The sequence below is a fragment of the Triturus cristatus genome, chromosome 2_1, assembly GCF_964204655.1.
Source record: "Triturus cristatus chromosome 2_1, aTriCri1.1, whole genome shotgun sequence".
Lineage (NCBI taxonomy): Eukaryota > Metazoa > Chordata > Amphibia > Caudata > Salamandridae > Triturus > Triturus cristatus.
The window spans coordinates 4,525,470-4,548,938 of record NC_140581.1 but is presented as its reverse complement, the minus strand read 5'-3'; the positions used below and the strand labels follow the sequence as shown (position 1 = coordinate 4,548,938).

The 23,469-nt window shown below is 49.3% G+C and overlaps 1 protein-coding gene across 2 annotated transcripts in view; it reads right to left on the bottom strand.

Annotated features, from left to right (window-relative positions):
- Positions 1 to 23,469, bottom strand: part of LOC146863589 (histone-lysine N-methyltransferase NSD2-like) — a 325,818-nt gene that overhangs the window by 96,057 nt on the left and 206,292 nt on the right. For both annotated transcript variants that reach the window (XM_085627584.1, XM_085627580.1), the window contains one exon: positions 15,728 to 15,997. In XM_085627584.1, coding sequence (XP_085483710.1) covers positions 15,728 to 15,997 — 270 coding nt within the window. The remainder of the gene's footprint in view (positions 1 to 15,727; positions 15,998 to 23,469) is intronic.

Here is a 23,469-nt window from a genome sequence, read left to right as displayed (position 1 = left end):
TGTTTGACGAGCTCTCAGCACCATGTACTCTTAAATGGCAGCACTGCACTTACAGTGCTCAGGAATGGACCTGGGCACTGTAGGGGCACAGGGCTCCTGCTCCCACACCATTGGCATAAGGCACCCAGCTAGAGGGGTGGCTGATGTATGCCATGGCAGTGTAGGTGATGGGCATGGCACACAGGGAGGTGTGTCATGTCGACTTTGTTTTTGTCTTGCACCCAAACACTCAGCCTGCAAAGGCAGTGTGTGTGTGTGTGTGTGTGTGTGTGTAAGGGTACAGGGCCTCTAAGGGTGGCACAAGGAGTGCTGCAGCCCTTAGAGGCCTTCCCTGGTCACAAGGCCCTGGGTTCCCTAGGGTACCATTTACCAGGGGCTGACATGTGGCCATGGTTTGCCAATTTGGGTTTGGTTTGTTTTAGGGAAGGAACATAGGCCCTGGGCACCTGATTGGCAGGAGTCCAGGGTACACTCAGTCAAAGTACATTCAGCAATTCAGTAAAAAGTGGGGGCATACCATGCAAGAAAGATGGCACTTTCTCGCACCGACTTCCTCCCAATGCTGGTAGGCATGTCTGTTAATCAAGGCATTTGAGCTGGCGATGCACCGTTGAATCGCCGCACTCCTCTCCATCCTCCTGCTCTCCTGGTCTGGAGGTGGACGGAGTTCGTGGGCACGTTGGCCCTCTTCCTAGCTGTTGATGCCATTATCGAGTCAGCAGGTACTGATCCCATAATATATACTGGGTCTTGTGAGGAATGTTTATATTTCTTCTCTGTCCTTGGAGTCACTGAGTTACATATCGCTGGCCCCCTGAAGGCCTGCCTTCCCTGGTTCAGCACACTTGGGAGCATGGGTAGAAATTGGCTCCTGGTCTGTGTAGGGAGCAGAGTTTCCAGGAGAAAACAAGCTTTGGCCTTTTCCTCCTCTAGTTTCACTCCATAAGTGGCTGCAGCGTTCTTTGAGACCATATTGTATATGCCAATGTCGTCCGGCGGCGAAGACCTCTACGGATATGACTCTACACCCTCTTCCGGGTTTTCGGCGTCGAGATCCTGCCACTCCAGGTTGCGCCTCCGAGGATGTAGAGTCCTGGTAGGTCTGTTGATCCTCTTCACCTTCTGCCTCTAAGTAACCTAGGCTCTCTTCCTCTTGTTCTTCAGCAGGTTCCGTTTTCTGTGGATATGGGTACTCGACCCCCTCTTCGAGCTCTGCTTCGACTGCGGGCCTCGACGAGATGGTGTACTGGCTCATCCGGTCGTCGAAATCCTTCTTTCACTGGAGGATGTTTGCCATTTCGGCCTCGAGCCTTCATCTCTTTTGCTCCATCTCAGCCGCTTGTTCGGCGTAGAGCGCTCCTGCGCTTCACTTCATGGTCGTCGGCCTCAAAGTCGCCTTTAACTCTTTTTCCCTCTGCATCGAGCGGTCCTTTGCAAGACTGGGCTTCGACGACCTAGGTTTCTCCAGAGTTTTCGCCGGCTAGGAGTCCTTTTAGAAAGGATCCGCTGGGCTGTTTGTCCTTTGGTGCAGCTGCAGGCGTCGAGGGTTGACGGTAGAGCCCCTTTCGAGGACTTTGCATCACTCTTTCGAGTGTCGGTCGGGGGTCTTTGGGTCGACGACTCCCTTACCTCCTTCGCCGACTTCTTATCAGTCTCGACGACCGTGCAGTCTTCTGGTCCCTTCGCGATGTTGTCCTCTTTCCCACTGGAGAGGCCCAAGTCTCGGAGCGATGGAGGATGCGCTTGCATGTTGTAGTTCGCCCTTCGCTGCCTCTCCCGAACTCTGAGGGTCTTCGGTGTGAACGCTGAGCAGGCGTTGCAGTCTTCGCTTCGATGGTCGAGCAGCAGGCAGAGGTTGCAAGCTGGGTGCTGGTCCTTCTGCACGTACTTGTGGTGGCAATTGTTGCAGAATTTGATTCCGGACCCAACCACTAGATGGCGAGATAATGCACAGAATAGTGATGAGGGGTGACTTATAGGTGTTAAGCTCAGTGACCTCCGATCTAGGAAAACCTGTATCTTAAGTAAGTGGTGCTAGCACCAGCTTACACAGGCTGCAATGGCAGACCTGTAATCACACTTTGAGTGGTCTGCCATGGGTGGCACAATACATGCTTCAGCCCATGGGGAACCCCTGGTGTACCTTTAGTGAGAAAGTGCCCTCTTTCTTGCATGGTATGCCCCCACTTTTTGCTAAATTGCTGAATGTACTTTGACTGAGTGTACCCTGGACTCCTGCCAATCAGGTGCCCAGGACCTATGTTCCTTCCTTAAAACACACAAACTCCAAATTGGCAAACCCTGGCCACATGTCAGCCCCTAGTAAATGGTACCCTAGGTATCCAGGGCCTTGTGACCAGGGAAGACTTCTAAGGGCTGCAGCACTCATTGTGCCACCCTTAGGGGCCCTGTACCCTTACACACACACACTGCCTTTGCAGGCTGAGTGTCTGGGTGCAGGACAAAATGAAGAGTCGACATGGCACACATCTGTGTGCCATGCCCAACACCCGCACTGCCAAGGCATATGTCAGTCACCCCTCTGGCTGGGTGCCTTATGCCCATGGTGTGGGCACAGGAGCAGGAGCCCTGTGCCCCTACAGTACCCAGGTCCATTCCCGGGCACTCTAAGTGCAGTGCTGCCATTTAAGAGTACATGGTGCTGAGAGCTCGTCAAACACGAGCTCCACAGCACCATAATGGCAATACTAAAGACTGGGAAGTTTGGTATCAAACTTCCCAGCACATTAAACCCACACTGATGCCAGTGTGAGATTGAATATGCTACTTACCAGTATGCATCTGTTCTTGGCATGTAGGGCTGCTGACATTCATATCTGTGCATAGATCGCCGCCTAGTGTTGGGTCCGGATGATTGCACATTGTTGTCCTGGAAGAGTCTTCGAAGTATCACGAGATAGGTGGCTCCTCCCCTGGACTACAGTGCGCATGGGCATCCTCTCCATCCTCAGATTGTTTTTCGCCATTGTGGCAGTGATGGAGTAGATACAGTAAGTGATGACCATGCTATACAGTAATTCTGAGTGCTGCAGCTGCTACAGGCGCCGGGGAGGAGGGTGGGCGATATGAATGTCAGCAGCCCTACATGCCAAGAACAGATGCATACTGGTAAGTAGCATATTCAGTTCGAGGCATGTGGGCTGCTGAATTCATATCTGTGCATAGAATATATAGCAGTCCCTCGATTAGTGGCGGCTGCCCGTGCCAGCTGCGGGAGTCTGAAAAAGCGTCTTGAGAACAGCCTGTCCTACAGCTGCCTGCTGTTTTGAGTGTACATCTACACAGTAGTGTTTGGTAAATGTATGTATAGTGGACCATGTGGCTGCTCTACATATTGCTTCTAATGGAATGTTTCCCAGGAATGCCATGGACGCCCCTAACTTTCGTGTTGAGTGGGCTCTCGGAGGAATAGTTAACGTGCGTTTAGCTTTTTCATAACAAATTTGAATACATTTAACGATCCATCTGGCTATCCCTGCTTTGGAAATGGCGTTGCCCTTATGTTGTGGAGAAAAGAAGAGTTTTGTTTTCCTAAAATCCTTGGTCCTGTCTATATAGTACATGAGGGCTCTCTTTACGTCTAGTGTATGGAGCATTCTCTCTGCGACAGTTTCCGGATTTTGAAAGAAAACAGGCAGTTCAATAGTTTGATTCATGTGGAACTGTGATATTACTTTAGGCATGAAGGTGGGGTTGGTACGTAGTACAACTCTGTTCGCATGAACTTGTATGAATGGCTCCTGAATGGTTAGTGCCTGGAGTTCACTAACTCGTCTCAGCGAAGTGATTGCCACTAGGAAGGCTACTTTCCAGGTGAGGAATTGAATCTCACAGGAACGTAGAGGTTCAAAAGGTGGACCCATCAATCTGGTGAGGACCACATTTAGGTTCCACACCGGCGCCGGTGGGTGCCGTGGAGGAATTACTCGTTTAAGTCCCTCTAAGAATGCTTTGATGGCAGGCCCTCTGAATAAAGAGAGGTGTCGCCTGTTTTGAAGATAGGCTGCTATTGCGGTGAGATGTATGCGTATGGAAGTGTATGCTAGACTGCATTGGTATAAGTGCAGCAGGTAACAGATGATATTCTGAGTAGATGCATCTAGCGGGTTGATGTCATTGTGTTGACAGTAGATGACAAACCTCTTCCATTTCGCCGCATAGCAAGCTCTAGTGGTGGGTCTCCTGGCCTCTTTGATGATGTTCATACATGCTGGAGGCAGGTTTAAGTATCCAAACTCTAAGACCTCAGGAGCCAGATCGCCAGGTGCAGCTGTTGCGGATCTGGGTGCTGAATTGCGCCATGGTTCTGGGTTAAAAGTTTGGGCGTTAGTCGTAGCGTTTGATGTGGCACCACGGAAAGTTCTAGAAACGTGGTGTACCATGGCTGGCGTGCCCACGTTGGAGCAACTAGGATAAGCGTCAGTGAGTGCTGTCGCAGTTTGCGTGCCACCAGTGGTATTAATGGCGCCGGGGGAAAAGCGTACGCAAATCTGCCTGACCAGTTCATCCATATCGCATTGCCCTGTGACTGCGGATGTGGGAACCTGGCGGCAAAGCTTTGGCATTTTGCGTTTTCGTTTGTGGCGAATAGGTCTATCTCTGGGTGACCCCACTGTTGGAAGTACGGTTGGAGTACTGATGGGTGTAGCTCCCACTCGTGCATCTGGTGGCTGTGTCTGCTGAGCAGATCCGCCATCTGGTTGTCTTTGCCCGGGAGGTGTTCCGCCATGAGGAAGATGTTCCTCTGAATGGCCCACTTCCACATGCTCTGAGCCAGATGAGACAACTGCGGAGAGTGTGTTCCTCCCTGCTTCTGAATGTAGTACATGGCAGTCATGTTGTCCGTCCGGATCAACACGACTTTGTTGCACAAGTGTACTTTGAACGCCTTCATGGCTAGGAAGATTGCCATCAGTTCCAGAATGTTGATGTGCATCTTTTTCTGCTGTGTCGTCCATAGTCCCTGCACTGTATAATTGAGTACATGAGCTCCCCATCGCTGGAGAGACGCGTCCGCCGTCAGTATTATTTGTGGAACAGGCTCTTGGAACGGTCGGCCCTTGCAAAGGTTTTGTGGATTCCACCAATGCAGAGAGTTGTATGCCCGACCGCTCACCAACACTAGGTCTTTCAACTGTCCTTGAGCCTGATTCCATTGACGTGCTAAGCACTCTTGAAGCGGGCGCATATGTAGTCTCGCGTGCGGGACTATGAAGATGCAGGAGGCCATCATGCCTATCAACTGCATGAACACTCCGGCTGGAAGGGAGTGTTGAGGTCTGAACTTTGCTATAAGCAGTTGTATGCTGTTGATTCTCACTAAGGTTGGCTGAGCTTTGGCTGCCAGTGTGTCTATGGTCGCGCCTAGGTACTATTGTACGTGGGCTGGTTGAAGGTGTGATTTGGAATAATTTAGGGAGAATCCTAGGCTGTGAAGAAGGTGAATGGTGTGGGACATGTGGCTGGCGCATTGCTGGGCTGACTTTGCCTGAACAAGCCAGTCCAGGTAAGGGAAGACGTGAATACGTTGTCTTCACAAGTGAGCAGCCACCGTCGCTAGGCACTTGGTAAAGACCCTGGGAGATGTTACTCCGAAAGGGAGGACCTTGAACTGATAATGTTGATTTTGAATAGTGAACCTGAGATATTTTCTGTGGGATGGGTGTATGGGAACGTGGAAATACGCATCCTTTAAGTCTAGTGTTGCTAGGAAGTCTCCCTGACTGAGTAACGGCAGAACCTGTTGGAGGGTGAGCATATGAAAATGTTCCGACAGAATGTACATGTTGAGAGGTCTTAGGTCCAGTATAGGCCTGAGAGAGCCGTCCTTTTTGGGGATTAAGAAGTACAGAGAGTACACCCCTGACCCCCGCTGTTCCATAGGCACGGGCTCTATGGCTCCTTTTTGCAGCATACTCAGTACTTCCTGCTGCAATAATGTCAAGTGCTCTACGGACATAGGACGTCGTCTTGGTGGTATGTTGGGTGGAATGGATGTTAATTCTAGACAATAACCGTACTGGACAATGTCTAAGACCCACCTGTCTGTGGTGATGAAACTCCAGACTGGCAGGAACTGTTGTAATCTCCCCCCGACCGGTGTTATGTGGACGGGGGGCAGTGACAAGACGTCACTGTTTGTTATTGGCAGAGGACCTGGTATTGTTGTTTCCTCTGCCCCTGCCCTTGGTGCTGGAGCCACGGTATCCACCCCTATTGTTTTTATTATAAGGACTTTGGGACCCTCCTTTATTGCACTGCTGCTGGGAGCCCTGACCTCTAGCTGCTCCTGAACTTCTGGGGCGACGAAAGGAGCCACTACGAAACTGCTGGGATTGTAGAGCCCCCATAGATTTAGCAGTCTCAGTGTCTTTTTTAATCTTTGAGTGTGGTGTCAACGTCAGGGCCAAATAAGTCTGGGTTGACTGGCTGATGCAAGATATTTGTTTGAATGTCTGGTTTAAAAGCCCGATATTCTTAACCATGCATGTCTTCGTAACATCACACTAGTGTTGATGGCCCTGGCTGCTGTGTCTGCTGCATCCAGCGCGCATTTGATGGACGCATTGGTAACGAGTTGCCCCTCTCTAATGAGGAGCTCCGCCCCCTCCTTGTACTCATCTGGTAGGTGTTGTATTAGGGGTTCCAGGGTATCGTAGTGGGACCTGCTGTATCTGGCTAGAAGTGCCTGGGTGTTGGCAATGCGCCAGATGTTTGATGCTTGAGATGCCACCCGTTTCCCAGAGTTTTCGAACACCTTGGACTCTTTGTCCGGAGGAGGAGCATCACCAGTAGTTTGAGAGTTCGCTCGTTTGCGGGCGTTAGAAACAACCAGGGAGTCCAATGGCAATTGACCCTTAATGTACATAGGGTCACCTGGGGCTGGTCTATACTTTTTTTCATTCCTGGGGTTTAACACTCGTGTTCTTGTTGGCTCCTTAAAGATGTCCTTAGCATGTTTAAGAACGCCTTTTAGCATCGGTAGTGTCTTAACCGTTGTTTCTGACGTGGAGCACGTGTCCACTAAGAAATCCTCTTCAACAGAGTCTGAATGAAGTTCAACCCCGTGATTGGCAGCCGCCCGCTCAATGAGGGCGTTAAAAGCAGCAGTGTCCTCAGCAGGGGATGGTTTTATATTGTAGATAGGGGTGTCAGGAGCATTGTGGATGTCACCTGGGTCATGTGGGTCTCCCCATGAGGGATCCTGGTCCTGTGGTTCATCCTGGTCACGATGTAGAGGATAAGAGGTATCCTCATAATAGGGGTCACCTGCATCCGTCTCCGAAGGTGTTGGAGAAAAATCAAGTGTGTGGTGGGTATAAGTTTGATAAGTTTCCACAGGCAGTGGAGTGGAGCCAGAATCCATTTTCTTCTTTTTCCAAACTGGAGATTTCCCATAGAAATCAATTGAGCACCCGACGGCTCAAAAGCACCCTGCACCCAGCCGCCCGAGTGGCCCTGGCAGTGAAAACTCTACTCTAACCTACTTCCCCACTTGCCCTGTGTAAGTGACCAGGAGCCCAGCTCCCACAGCCGCATGGCTTGCCCGACAGCGCCACCAAACCAGGCCCCCCTATCCCTCATAGGATAACATTGGGCCTAACTCTCTCTGCACCCGGCCATCCTGAAACCGCTGAGGGTGAACTGACTGTACCTACCTGACACTGGGGGACCCCTGAGTCTATGCCCAGAACTTCAACTCTGCCAGTCGAGTACTTACCCTTAAACCGCTAACTTCATTTTCCTCATAGGGTAACATTGACTGGCTTTTTCTTGGAAATTCTTCTAAGTGTGAACTTTTCAAAACTCAAAATATTCACCAAAAATCAGCCGAGATTATTCCTCTCTGTGATCAGTAGTTCTTTCCTCGACGAAACTCGCGTTTTCTCCTTCTTCCTTCGATTGAAATCCTGGAGCTTCTCGATGACGATCCAGACCCAACGGCGGAAAAAAGAATCTGAAGATGGCGCCCCAAAGGTGGGACTTCCGCAGGAAGCACGACGACGTCACGGAGGTGCACCAAATGGTGGGACGTCGACGCCCACCTGGGCTACAAAAAAAAAACAAAAAAAAACAAAGGAAAGACTACGAATCCAGACCCAACCACCAGATCGCGGAATAATGCACAGCATAGTGAATCCAGAAAGATTCACGCTGCAAAACTATACTTACCTTTAACTCATTTTTCCTCCATAGGAAACCATTGACTGCTTTTCTGTGAAATTTCTTCTAAGTGTTGATTTCTGAAATTTCTAAATATTCCTCAAAAATCGTATAACATCTGAAAACGTAATTACTTACCTGTTTTGGATAAATGTCCCAGTACAGAGTCTAGACAGCCAGTACTGGATTACAAAAGTAACGATAACCTACTGTACCTGTAACCTACATTTCCTTCCATAGGGAATCATTGATTGTTTGCTCTGAAATATTTTCTAAGTGTTCACTTTTGAAATAGCTAAATATTAGTTAAAAATCATTACAGTACCAAAGTCGACTTTCAACAGCTGATTCTGAGAACTGACCCAGGACTGGATCTAGGATCCAAGCCTGGAATTACAAAAGTAATCTGTTGTATATAATTTGAATTTATCTGCAACTATTTGTAACTGTTTACTAAAAAGTCAATTGCATATACAAAAGTATTTTTATGAAACATCTCCTGTCGAGAAAGTATATTTTAATTCCAAGTGTTGGTTCTAAAATAAAACAAGCATATATTTTTTATATACAAACCATTGGCCTAGAGTTCAGTTATTGAGTGTGTGGAACTATTTGCTGACTGAGTGTGTACACCAAATGCTTTACCCGTCCTCCGATACTGCCTTACTGCTCGACCAGGCTACCACTTTGGAGAGTAAGGTGATATCTAACTTTAACCTCTGTCAAACCCTTGGGGTCTGTGGACTCTGTGCACCCTGTACCTATTAAGGAACAGTATATACAGAGCCACTTTCTCACACCTATGCCCTGGGTACCTTAGTAACATATACAAGGGACTTACAAGGGTACACCTGTAGCCAGTCTGGAGTGTGCCTAAGTACTCACCATGTCCAATTTAGGGAAGAAGCACGGAGACTGGGGTCCTGATTAGCAGGATCCCAGTCAGAAGAACATAATGACACCAGCAAAAAGTGGCGGTACCCATGAAAGCAGATCCTACTTCCCTACAATTTCCATCTACGTGTACACTTAAAAACAGACTAAAGCCCCCAGTTCCAAATCCCTCTTATGAGGCACAGCATCTTCACCCCATGACGTCCAGGGTTACTTTTGAAGCCGATCTCTTAATCCACTGGAGGCGATTCCTCTGCAATTTCAGATCAATTCTAGCACAGAATGGACAGGACCTCACCAGAAGGAATATGCTACTTACCAGTATGCATCTGTTCTTGGCATGTAGAGCTGCAGATCTACACACTTTTGCATAGATCACCATCTGGTGTTGGGCCCGGATGTTTGCAGTTTGTTTTTCCTCTTGGAAAGTCTTTGGAAGTCACAAGGTCGGTGACTCCTCCTTTGGATCGTATTGCGCATGGGCTTCGACTCCATCCTCAGATTGTTTTTCGCCAGCAGGGAAAGATGGAGCGTAGTAACAACAGTGAAGAAACCCATGTGTGTTGTATCTAAATAAGATAGACTCGAACAGATACAGGTAGCCGGGGAGGCAGGTGGGCGTGTGTAGATCTGCAGCTCTACATGCCAAGAACAGATGCATACTGGTAAGTAGCATATTCCGTTCGAGGCATATGAGCTGCAGATTACACACTGTGCATAGATTGTATAGCAGTTCCCATCCCTAGCGGCGACCACCCGTATCTGTTGCAGTGGTTTGAAATAATGTTTTTAGTACAGCCTGGCCCACACTAGCTTGTTGCTTGGTTTGCACATCTACACAATAGTGTTTAGTGAAAGTGTGCGGTGTTGACCATGTAGCTGCTTTGCAGATATCTAATGGGATGTTCCCTAGAAGAGCCATGGAAGCCCCTATCTTCCGTGTAGAGTGGGCTTTAGGGGGAACGGATAGCGTTCGTTTTGCTTTGTGGTAGCAAATCTGGATGCATTTTACAATCCACCTAGCTATACCTGATTTTGAGATGGGGTTGCCCTTGTGTGGTGGAGAGAAAGAGACAAACAGTTGTTTGGTCTTTCTGAAAGGTTGTGTTCTTTGGATATAGTAAAGTAAAGTTCGTTTGACATCTAGCGTGTGTAGAGCCCTTTCTGCAACAGTCTGAGGTTGCGAGAAAAATACTGGTAATTCTACAGATTTGTTTAGGTGAAAAGGGGAAATGACTCTAGGTAGGAATTTTGGGTTGGTACGGAGGACAACCTTGTTCTGGTGCATTTGAAGAAAAGGTTCTTGTATGTTAAGTGCTTGTATCTCACTGACCCTTCTAAGGGAAGTGATGGCTACAAGGAAAGCTGTTTTCCATGTGAGGAATTGCAGTTCGCGTTTATGCAAAGGTTCGAAGGGAGGCCCCAACAGCCTTGTGAGAACGATATTTAAGTTCCACACAGGTGAGGGTGGTACTCTGGGGGGAATTATTCTTTTGAGGCCTTCCATGAAGGCTTTAATGGCAGGTACTCTGAAAAGTGATAGGTGCTGCCTGTTTTGTAGGTAAGCTGCAATTGCTGCGAGGTGTAGCCGAATGGAGGTATAGGCTAGATGACACCTTTGTAGGTGGAGTAAGTAGCATATGATGTGTTGTATAGACATGTCTAGAGGATTGATTGTGTTGTTATGGCAATAAAAAACAGATCTTTTCCACTTGGCAGCGTAGCAGGCTCTAGTGGTAGGGCGTCTAGCTTCTCTGATGACGATCATACAGTCAGGGGGAAGGTTTAGGTATCCGAATTCTAGGATTTCAGGAGCCAGATCGCAAGGTTGAGCGGAGCTGGGTCCGGGTGCCTGCTCTCTCCATGGTTCTGGGTTAGGAGGCATGGTGAGAGGTGTAGCTTTTGGTGTGGTACTACCGAGAGTTCCAGCAGCGTGGTGTACCACGGTTGTCTGGCCCATGTTGGAGCTACTAGGATCAGTGTGAGGGAATGCTGTTGTAGCTTTCGCACCACTAATGGAATGAGTGGGAGAGGTGGAAAAGCGTACGCAAATTTGCCTGACCAGTTCATCCATATCATTTCCTTTGGACAATGGGTGTGGTTATCTGGCGGCGAAGCTTGGGCATTTTTTGTGTTCGTGGGTGGCGAAGAGGTCTATGTGTGGATGCCCCCACATTTGAAAGAACGGGTGAAGAACCTGCGGGTGAAGTTCCCACTCGTGGATCTGTTGCGTCTGTCTGCTTAGCACATCTGCCACTGTGTTTTGGACTCCTGGGACATGTTGGGCCAGGAGAAAGATTTTGTGTGGAATTGCCCATCTCCATATGCTCTGTGCTAATTGAGAGAGCTGTGGAGAGTGTGTGCCGTCTTGTTTTTGAATACAATACATGGCAGTCATGTTGTCTGTGCGAATGAGGACTGCCTTGCCTGAAATCCGTGGTTGAAAGGATTTTAGGGCTAGAAAGATTGCTAGTAACTCCAGATGGTTGATATGGAGTAACTTTTGTTGAGGCGTCCATGTGCCCTGCACTGTGAGGTGTAATAGGTAAGTTCCCCAGCCGGAGAGCGATGCGTCCGTTGTTAGTATTTGTGGAACCGGGTCCAGGAACGGTCGACCTTTGGAAAGGTTTGTGGTGTTCCACCACTGCAGAGAGCGATGGGTATGACCGTCTACCAACACCAGATCTGTCAGTTGCCCCTGGGCCTGGTTCCATTGGCGCGCTAAGCACTCTTGGAGTGGACGCATCTGGAGTCTTGCGTGAGGCACTATGAAAATGCAAGAGGCCATCATCCCTATCAGTTGCATAAACACTCTTGCTGGAAGAGAGTGTTGAAGTACGAATTTTTGTCGCAAAGCCTGAATGCTTGCAATCCTGGCCGGATTGGGGTAGGCTATTGCTTTTGAGGTGTCTATGGTGGCACCGAGGTATTGTTTTATGTGGGGTGGTTGTAGCTGGGACTTTTGGTGGTTCACCGTGAAGCCTAGTTGGTGAAGTAGTTGGATTGTGGTGGCGGTGTGGTGTACACATTGGTTGTATGAAGTGGCTTTGATCAGCCAGTCGTCCAAATATGGGAAGACGTGAATGTGCGGTCTTCTGAGGTGTGCCGCCACTACCGCTAGGCACTAGGTGAATGCCCGTGGTGCTGTTGTGACTCCGAATGGGAGCACCTTGAACTGGTAGTGTTGTCCGTCCACTACAAATCTGAGGTACTTTCTGTGAGCATGGTGTACTGGAATGTGGAAGTATGCGTCTTTCAAGTCCAGTGTGGTGAGAAAGTCGTTCTGGGAGAGGAGCGGAAGCACCTGCTGAAGCGTTACCATGTGAAAATGGTCTGAGTGCATGTATGTGTTTAGGGGCCGGAGATCTAGAATAGGTCGTAGAGTCTCGTTCCTTTTTGGTATTAGAAAATATAGGGAGTAGACCCCTAAATTTTGTTGATTGACGGGAACGTGCTCTATTGCCTGTTTTTGTAGGAGGGAGATTACCTCCTGCTTTAGTAATGTGGAATGTTCTTGTGACATTGGGCGTTGCCTGGGTGGAATGTTTGGGGGGGTAGATGTTAATTCCAGGCAGTATCCTGACCGAATAATTTGGGTCACCCATTTGTCTGAGGTGATGGTCTCCCAGGCGTGAAGGAAATGTTGTATTCTGCCCCCGACCGGAGTGGGATGGTCTGGAGGGAGCGGGGGGAAGTCATTGGGTAGGCGGTGTGGCAGAGCGGGTGGTATTTGTTTTGCCTCTGCCTTTATTATTGTTGCCCCTATAGCCGCCTCTTTGATAACCCCTTGTGAAGGTGGACTGAGTGGGGGATTTGTAGGAAGTGGACGCATATCTGAGGCGTAGCCTCTAGATGTACTCCGAAAGGAAGAGCAGCAAAAAGAGCGCCTAGGAGGGTGTGACTGTAGGGCTCCCATGGACTTCGCCGTATCCGTGTCCTTCTTCATTTTTTCGAGGGCCTCATCTACCTTTGGGCCGAATAGGTGTTCCTGGTCAAAGGGGTGATTAAGGATGGAGGCTTGTACCTCTGGTTTAAATCCTGATATTCTTAGCCAAGCATGGCGACGGAGGACGCTAGTATTAATGGCCCTGGAGGCTGTGTCTGCTGCATCTAAGGCACAGCGTATAGAGGTGTTAGTGATTGTCTAACCCTCTTGAATTAATTCATTGGCCCTAGTTTTATATTTTTCAGGGAGGTGGTGCATTATGTTTTCTAATTCATCATAATGTGCCCTATCATATCTGGCCAATAGCGCTTGGGTGTTGGCGATACGCCATATATTGGCTGCCTGTGACGCAGTGCGCTTTCCTGATGCGTCCAGTAGCTTGGACTCTTTGTCGGGTGGTGGTGCTTCGCCTGACGCCTGGGAATTTGTTCTTTTTCGTGCAGTGGAAACCACTAGGGAATCCAGTGGCGCTGGCCCTTTGATATAGGAGGGATCTGTGGGGGCAGCTTTGTATTTTTAGTCTATGCGTGGGTTAATGACCCTGGCCCTAACTGGGTCTTTAAAAACCTCTGGCGCATGCTTTACCACCCCCTTAAGCATAGGTAGTATGGAGGTAGACCTATGTATGGTATCAAATGTGTCGAGGAGGAAATCCTCCTCCACTGGGGAGGTCTACCCCGTGATAGTGTGTCGCCCTTTGAAGTAGATGGTGGAACCCTAATGAGTCTTCCGGTGGAGATGGCCTGGAAGGGTAAAGGTCATCTTGTGGGACGTCGGGGATATCTGGGTTATTGTAGTCGTCCCATGGGTCTGGGGATCCTGTAGGGGTGGGGTCTTGGGGCACATCCCCTATATCGTGATATGGGTCCCCCTGATCATAATCGTCTGGAGACGGGGTCGGAGAGCGCTGAGGTGGGGGTGGAGAAGGCGGAGGGGGCGGAGGTGGAGAGGGTGGAGGAGGTGGGGAAGGTATTCTGAAAGGAGAGGTAGCAGAGTCCTTCCTCTTTGGAGGTGGAGCCGGTTTGTCCAAATGTCTTTTTGGAAGAGAGTGCCAGATGTCCAGTCTTTGGATCCCTGGTGAGAGTTTTCTGCAAGGGATCCGGTGTAAATAGTTCCTGTGACAGTGCTTGGTCCGTTGGCGCAGAAGGCTTCGGGGCCGATGACTTTTTAGGCATGTCCGTGCCAGTTTGCTTAGCAGTGGGCTTGGGAACCTCCGATTTCTTGGTCGGCGCAGAGATGGGCTTCGGCTTGAAAGTGTCGGTGCCGAAGGCCTTATGGGGTTTGGTCGGTACCGAAGATGGCATCGGTACGGAAGCGCTGGGTTTCGACCCCGAGGGCTTCGGTGCGGAGCTCGGTGTCGAGGTAGAGGCCGGTTTCTTTTTCGGTGCCGAAGTGTGTTTCTCGGCACCGCTGGCAGGCTGGCTCGAGCCCGAGCCGCCGGAAGGCTTACTTGGCTTCTTCACCGGGCCCGAAGGTGGGGTGTGTGAAGCAGTGTCTCTGGTCTTGCTTAGGCCCGGAGGCGAAGGCATGACCGAAGCCTTTTTGGGTGTTGGCGCGGGTGTGGGGGGGGTATAGTACTCACGACCCTCTGCGCCGGAGTGATGTCTTCCACATCTGACTCGTCGGCCTCGGAAGCACTGACGAGGTCCTCTTCGGTGCGCTGCTGTCCCGGATCTTCGATGTCGTCTCCGAAGATATCGACTGGAACGGAGGTCGAGGAGTTTGCCATGTTTCTCCTGGCTCTTCGGTCCCGAATAGTCTTTTTCGATCTGAAAGACTTACAGGCAGGACAGTCTTGAACCTCGTGTTCAGGGGAGAGGCAGAGGTTGCATACCTCATGAAGATCGGTGTGGGGGAATTTGGACCCACATCGAGGGCACTTCTTGAATGGAGTTCTTTCCATCAGCCGGGACCGGAGCTTGGGTAGGCCCGAAGGCCGCAGTCGACGACTGGAACCGAAGACTTGCAGATGAGAAGGTGCGTTGATTGAGGAGATCGCGATCGAAACAATACCGCGATTTGAGGTGAGGATTCCGCTTCGATCGTCTAACTGGAAAATGTTCGGGACCGGAGCGCGAAGATTACATCCGAGACCGATGGCGGAAAAAAACAATCTGACGATGGAGCCGAAGCCCATGCGCAATACGATCCAAAGGAGGAGTCACCGACCTTGTGACTTCCAAAGACTTTCCAAGAGGAAAAACAAACTGCAAACATCCGGGCCCAACAGCAGATGGCGATCTATGCAAAAGTGTGTAATCTGCAGCTCATATGCCTCGAACACAAGGTTCTACAAACATTGGGCACAGGCTTTGAGTGAGTCACCCGCTCAAACTGCTTGTTGTATCGTGAGCGGTACTTGAAGTTCACTGTGAACTGCAGGAGCAGAGGAGGGCAAGGTCCGTATCAAACCAGGAGCACTCTGCAGGGAGAGATTTCTGGAACACGAACTATACTCACCAAAAAAGGGCCTTGCTAGATACCTGGAAAAGCATCAAATGAGTGGTGCAGTGGCACACGCATAAGGGGCAGCGTGCACTAGTAAACACAGAGAAGAGAGATCCAGGGGACACCTGGCTTGAACACGCTGTGGTGAGAATGCTCCTGATAACGCTCATCACAGCAAATTAATAGATCCCATGGGTGAAGTACTCAGAGACCCTGGGGTCAACGAACAGATAAGCACAGACTTGACTTTCATACCTTCCGAATGTCTCTAGTGGCCACCAGGCCCCACCCCTTGCCTTCAGTTCTGATAACTCTGGTCTCTGGATATTGGAGGTTTGAGAAGCTACGGTTCTGACAGCGCTCGCCGGATGGACACACTTGGGGATGACATTCGTACATCAGCATTCGGTTTATGCACTCAGAATCGAACCCACAGGGTTTCTCAGATGTCGGCTTGCAGTTACACTTTGGGATCTGGGAAATGTCCACTGAAGGGAGATGAACATTACCGCAACGTCTATTCCGCTGTAGAAACAAAATAAAGATTGTTAGTTTTAAAATTATATTTTAACATTTTACTTTACTATATGCATAGATTCATACATCTCTGGCACCAAGTAGCACTCGTTTCAGAACTACTTCCTCTACACAGGTTGGAGGAAGCTGGCTCTGTAGATGATATGCCATTGGGTGGTAATACCGTGCACAGAGTCCAGAGGTTCCCCAGAAAAGTACTGGGCTCAGTGTAACCCCAAAGTGCTCTATTAGTGGTAGTGTGGGCAAGCAGCTTTAGGCCCAACACAGAGGAGTGTAAGACATTTATTGTACACGCATGACCAATAACTGATACACCACTCAAAAATGAGGTCCACACCAATTTCATGAAAATAAGCTTTTTTGTGTTTTATTTTAATACCAACATCTCCGCACTAAGGTAAGTAAATTTTGCAGGGCAACTACTTAAGACTTTTAAAAATTGACAGTGCAATTTTTAAAGAGTTCAATGGTATCCTATGGAGAAAAACCATAATGTGGTTATTCAGGTAAGTACGACTTACAGTTCCAATCTTCGGGACCAAAGGTCAGCAAGGGTCAGGTGAGTACCAATACTGCACCACCAATGGCCATGGGACAGCCGGGTGCAGAGGTCAAAATCAAAGTTCAGACCAATGCGTTTCTATGGCGACTGGGGTGTGCTCGAATCCACACTGTTTTCTGGTAGATAAATCTGTTACAGGGGCCAAGCTTTGGGGGTTAGATCAAGCATTGGAGGGGCCACAAAGCAGCACAAAAACACCACCAGCGGCGGCCAGGTGCAGGGTGCAATTTCCGTGTCAAGCACTAAGTGTTTTTCAATAGAGACTTTGCTTTCAACAAACAGGCTCAGGCGTCGAACTGGAGGCTCCAGGATGGAGGCCAGAGACAGCAGAGGTAAGTGGAGTTGTAGGTGGTCGTAGGAGCACCATCTGTTCAGCTCCCTAAGGCTTAGGGCGCAGCGGTGGCTTTAGACCTCAGATTCTTCTTACCGGAGTCAGTTGTGGTCAGGGGAAGGCTACAGTATAATAACACAATGGTCAAGTAGTACACAAAAACTAAAATATACACAGTAATTCACATCCACACTATCGAGTTTTATGGGCCCAATGTATTGGAATAGCAATTTATTTTACTGTGCAATGATTTCAAATTAGTGGCAATGCAGTTGCTCGATATACCAAAACTGGTACGTTTATTTACAAGTATTTACACTAAATGGTGCTCAGGGTAGAGTGAAAGGAGAAAGGGGTGATAGTGAGCATTGTGGAATGGTGAGGATAGTGGACAAGGACAGGGCAGTGTGACATAGATTCATCACATTTACATGGTGATACTGATCCAGCCTTAATAAAGGTCTATTGTTCCACATATATTACATAGCTGTACATGAACACTGTCAGCAAATTACAGTTTTCCTCGCTTGTAAATGAATAGTTGTCGACGTTTCAACCCCTATGTATAAAACTAGGTGGGTCCAGCCTTAGGGTCGGGTCTTCCTCAGGACGGTGATAGAGCACCTAATTAAGCATCCAGTTTGAACCTTGTAACTGGGAAAATGAGAAGTTGTGGGCTCAGCCGAGCTCTCACAAGGATGAGTGTATGGCCAACCGTGCACATACACGGTAGATATCAGGTCCAACGGATCGCTGGTATCTCGCAGAAGAATCTATCTCTCTGTGCCTGTAGTTCTTTCCTTACTCCATCTCTGGTTTCCTTCTCTCACACCACTCACCCCTTTCCACCTGGAGAGGGTTGCATTCCTTGCAGCAGGGCCTTTTTGGGTGCTCCTCTTCATATCTTTCTAGAAGTTCACGTCCACGAACCACCACTGTGAAGGCTACTGGCATTGTTTCTTTACAGGATTTTCGAGGGCTGCAGACCGGCTGGTAGGGCTGTGGCCAAGTCAGTAGGCAACTTCAGTCTTCTTCTGCACGCCGTCATCTTCGCCCTTTTTAGGTCGAGCCTGGGTAGCGCATGCGGTGCTCTGTGAGCATGCTGTATTCAGGTATGGAATTGAAGCTCCCCCCACTCTCCGCCTATATTTTTTCATTGGCTTGTGTCACTGTTGTGAGAAAGTGGGTTTCTGTTGCAGTGACCCCCCCCTTTTTTTTTGCCTAATGCTGATGCACTTTTCCTTGTTGTGCCCTGGGCTCCTGCCAATCAGGTGCCCAGGGCCTATGTTCCTTCCTTAAAACACACAAACTCCCAATTGGCAAACCCTGGCCACATGTCAGCCCCTGGTAAATGGTACCCTAGGTACCCAGGGCCTTGTGACCAGGGAAGGCCTCTAAAGGCTGCAGCACTCATTGTGCCACCCTTAGAGGCCCTGTACCCTTACACACACACACTGCCTTTGCAGGCTGAGTGTCTGGGTGCAGGACAAAACAAAGAGTCGACATGGCACACATCTCTGTGTGCCATGCCCATCACCTACACTGCCAAGGCATATGTCAGCCACTCCTCTGGCTGGGTGCCTTATACCTATGGTGTGGGCACAGGAGCAGGAGCCCAGTGCCCCTACAGTACCCAGGTCCATTCCTGGGCACTGTAAGTACAGTGCTGCCTTTTACAAGTACATGGTGCTGAGAGCTCGTCAAACACGAACTCCACAGCACCATAATGGCAACACTGAAGACTGGGAAGTTTGGTATCAAACTTCTCAGCACATTAAACCCACACTGATGCCAGTGTGGGATTTAATGTACTAAGCACCCCAGAGGGCATCTTAGAGATGCCCCCTTACAGCTAACCTACAATCCACGTCTGCTCTGAGGCTGCCCAGGCTGCCACACAGCAGACACGTTGCTGGACCCCTGGGTGGGAGAGCCCCTGCTCTCCCGGGCCTGCAACAATGCACATCCTGGGTGAGGTGAGAAATCTCCTCCCCCAGGATGAGCAAAGGGAAGCTTCAAAGGCATGCCGCCAGTTGGAGTTTCCCCAGGCCACTGCAACCCCCCACTCTGGCAGGAAGCTTGGCCGGAAACCCCATACAAGGACAGGGGATGTGCCAGCCTGCCCCCCCCACCCCTCAGGTGGGGGAGGCGAGGTGAAGCACATCTCCGGGCTCTCGCCATCTTGAAGATGGGAGGCCCTACCCTATCAGGATTAGGCTACTGCCCCCCTCCCACAGGAGAGAGGCAGGATAGGGGGTGTACCCACCCCAGGACAAGGACCCATTGGTCCCTGGCCTTCACCTACCTGTAACGCCCCTAAATCTAGTATTTAGGGGCCCCCTGAACCTTCCTTCCCCAGATTCCAGATAGAAACCTACAAGAAGAGCAAGAAGAAAAAAAGACCTGCCCTGCAGCTGCTAAAAAGAGGAAGACACCAACTGCTTTGGCCCCAGCCCTACCGGCCTGTCGACCCTCGAACCTGCTCCTGCTCCAGCGCGGCATCTCTTGTGGCCAGCAACCTCAAAAACCCCGGAGGACCTGGCTACCTTTGAACTCTGATTCCCTGGGACTCCCATGAGTAGAGGCTCTACTCAAGAAACCTACTTTTAACCCCTGGCAGCAGCCCGGGACCGCGGACCCAACACACTCTGCACCAGCCAAGCCTGGCCAGTGCCGGAGTGGACAAAGACCCTGAGGACGACCCCACGGCGACTGTGACCTAGAGTCCGGCACCCAAGGACCCCCCTCGACATCCCGGAAGAAGCCTGCAGCCTCAGAACAGAGTGCCACCCCAACCGCGATCAACAAGAGGGTAAGATTCCCGACGTCAAAAGGCACCCCTGCACCCGGCGCCCTGCGGCCCCCTGTGCCCAATCCCGGGGTACCCACCTAACCTACAACTACCCAACTTACCTCTCGAAGTGGTGGTGGCATCTGAAGCATCCTCGTCCCCGAGCTTGCAGCCTTTTTCCAAACCGGAACATTCCCATTGATTTCCATTGAGCGCCCGACGGCTCAAAAGCACCCTGCACCCAGCCGCCCGAGTGGCCCTGGCAGTGCACTCTCTACACTAACTTACTTCCCCACTTGCCCTGAGTAAGTGACCAGGAGCCCAGCTCCCACAACCGCGTGGCTTGCCCGACAGCAGCCACCAACCAAGGCCCCCCTATCCCTCATAGGATAACATTGGGCCTAACTCTCTCTGCACCCGGCCGTCCTGAAACCGCTGAGGGTGAACCAACTGTACCTACCTGACACTGGGGGACCCCTGAGTCTATGCCCGGAATTTCAACTCTGCCAGTCGAGTACTTACCCTTAAAACCGCTAACTTCATTTTCCTCATAGGGTAACATTGACTGGCTTTTTCTTCAAAAATCTTCTAAGTGTGAACTTTTCAAAACTGCAAAAATTCACCAAAAATCAGCCAAGTGACAAAAACGAATTTACTCACCTGCTCCTAGGTGAGCTCCCAGTGCTGGATCTTGGTGCCCAGCCCTGACTCTGAAAAGTGTTCACAACTATACTTACCTCTAACTCATTTTTCTCCCATAGGAAACCATTGTCTGCTTTTCTGTGAAATTTCTTCTAAGTGTCTACTTTTGCAAATTTGAAATATTCTTTTAAAATCGTACCATTTCTGCAAACGAAATTACTTACCTGTTTTTGATAAGGACCCCAGTCCTGGGTCTAGGTGCCCAGTCCTGGATTACTAAAGTAACGATAAAGTACTCTACCTGCAATTTGAATTTCTTGCCATAGAGATCCATTGAATGTTTTCTGTGAGATATTTTCTAAGTGCTAACTTTTGAAATAGCTAAATATTATTTAAAAATCACTACAGTTATTAAGTCGACTTCCATCACTTGATTCTGAATACTGACCCAGAGCTGGATCTAGGAGCCAGACCTGGAATTCCAAAAGTAATCTGAAAAGTAATTTATTACAAGATAACCTGAATTTACCATTGAGCTCAATGCATTGTTATGTTTAGGAAATAGGATTGTTTATTGCAACCAACTGTGACTGTTTACAAAAATCCATTGCTTATTGCAAAAGTATTTATATTCAATCTCTCATTCTGAGAAAAGTATATTTTTGTTCCCTTGGTGGTTCTAAAAATAAAACAAGCATATATTTTATATATGTAAACCATTGGCCTAGAGTTCAGTTATTGAGTGTGTGAAACCATTTGCTGACTGAGTGTGTACAATAAATGCTTTACACTGTCCTCAGGTGCTGCCTTACTGCTCGACCAAGCTACCACTTTTGAGAGTAAGGTCATACCTAACTTTGACCTCTATCAGCCTCTGGGGGACTGTGGACTCTGTACACCCTGTACCCATTAGGGAACAGTATATACAGAGCCACTTTCTCACAACTGTCCTTTGTAAACTGTGGCTTTTCATTGGTCAATAGGCTTAGTAGTCCATCCTCCGTACGCCTTGTCTCATCTTGTATTTTCCTATAAGTACTGGCCCTTTACGTATGTTGTTACTCGGTAGGCTTCAATCACAGCCTCCGAGCACTACTTCCTTAAATTGTTTTCACCTGCCTGCAGTTGCAGACTAGATATGCTCTCTCCTAACGTGTTACTTAATTTTTTATAGCATGGCACGCCACATTGGCGGACACACCTTTGCATCATTTGTGGTGCCAAACTGGGCCGCAATTTCTTTATTTAATTTTTTTAGTGCTATTTATTCTCTTTTCTTGTTGTTTACAAGCACCCATGCCGAGCTTTCACGTTAATAGAGGTCATGCCCCTTTTTTTAGACAAGCCGCATCTAAAGAAAGGTCCGCGGCTAATATTAAAGTGAAACAGTGGCATGGGATGCTTTTACAAAAAAAAAAAACACAAGTGTTTGTCAACTTGATAAACAAATGCTTTTTTTTGTAAGAGCGTACGATACCGCACTTTCACTTTAATGGCGGCAGTGCCCCTTCCTTTAACCCCTTCAGCGCTGCGCGGATTTCCGCGCAGTGCTGAAGGTTCTGAGCGCGGGCGGGGCCATGACGGAACGGTTCCGTCATAAGCGTCGAAGGGGTTAAATGTGGCTCGTCTAAAGAAAGGGACGCGGCTTCAATTAACATGAAAGCGTGGCATGGGGCACTTGTAAACTAAAAATATTTGCAATGCAATAGGTCTCACATTTGCGAGACTTTAAGCTATTGTCATTTACAAGGCTAATCACTCTCGTAAATGAGACCCATTCCATTTCAAATGCTTGTTCTTCTTTAGTCGGCAGGAACTATTTCCAGGTCTGGGAAAGTCACCTACATACAATATTTTGGGGCAATTCAGGGGAGTAGCTGGTAGGGCCAATGGGAACCTTACCTGGGGTGACTACACCATCAATTATGCCACCCTCCTGTCGGAAGGGGCATAGACCTAGCCCTGAGTTGAGGGGTCTGCCCATCTTCAAGATGGTAGGGACTGAAAGATGTGCTTCATCTCACCTCCTGCATTTTAGAGATAGAGTTGGCAGAGGTGGGCACACCAATTCTATGTTTTCCCACCCAAAGTGGGGGTGTAAACTGGGGGCTGCCATCTGCTGCTAGCAGCAAAGGCTGGGGGTCGCATTACAAAGGAAGGAGGCCTTTGAAGCTTCCCTCTCGAGCACTGGCCCATTCTGAGGGAGGAGGTGTGACACCTCTGCCCTGGATGTGCTTTGTCTCTGGTCCCAGAGAGCTGAGGCTCTCGACCCAGGAGTCCAGAAACAGGTCTGGTGGTGGCAGGCTGCCTACAGCCAGTCTATCACACCAGGGTTAGGAGGTTGTCAGGGGGTACCCCTGAGGGGCCCTCTGAGTACATGGTTCAATAAATCCCACACTGGCATCAGTGTGGGTTTTATTGAAAGGAGTAGTCTAGAACCAAACACTTAAGGGTTTAGAGAAGCCATCATAGTGCTGGGGAAATCAAGTTATCGAGCTTCCAGCCCATGTACTCTCTGTGGCCTCCCTGGCACTTACAATATAGAAGAATGGCCTTAAATTGTGTAGGGGGATATCTGCTGATGTAGCTATGCCCACACCTGTGGTATAGTGCACCCTGCCTTAGGGCTGTGAGGCCTGCTAGAGGGGTGAGTAAACAATACTTTCGGCAGTGTTGGTTGGCATGGCACCCAGGCAATGAGCCATATCAACTGCTGTTTTTGTCTGCACCAGGGCATGCGTGCTGCATTGGCAGTCTGCTGGGCATAAGTGAAGGGTCCCTAGGGGGCGCTCTGCAGTCCCGATGTCCTTGGTACCCAGGTACCATTTACTAGGGTTTTACAGGAGGTAGAAGGACCTATTGGGGATATGTTTTAGGGAAGAAGCACTGGCACAGGAGACCTGGTCATCAGGGGACCCCGTGCACTACAATGAAAAGCACATCACATACCTGGCAGAATGTGGGGGCTAACCGTGTCAAAAGAGCTACTTTCTCACACGGGTGCCATACTGCTTTTCATATCAAGTTATCCACTTCATGTAGTATGCAGTTTGCGGCAGTCAGGGGGTGGGTATGTGATGGAGGCAAGTCACAGAGGACGGGTGTGTAATACGGAACACACGCACACAAAGAAG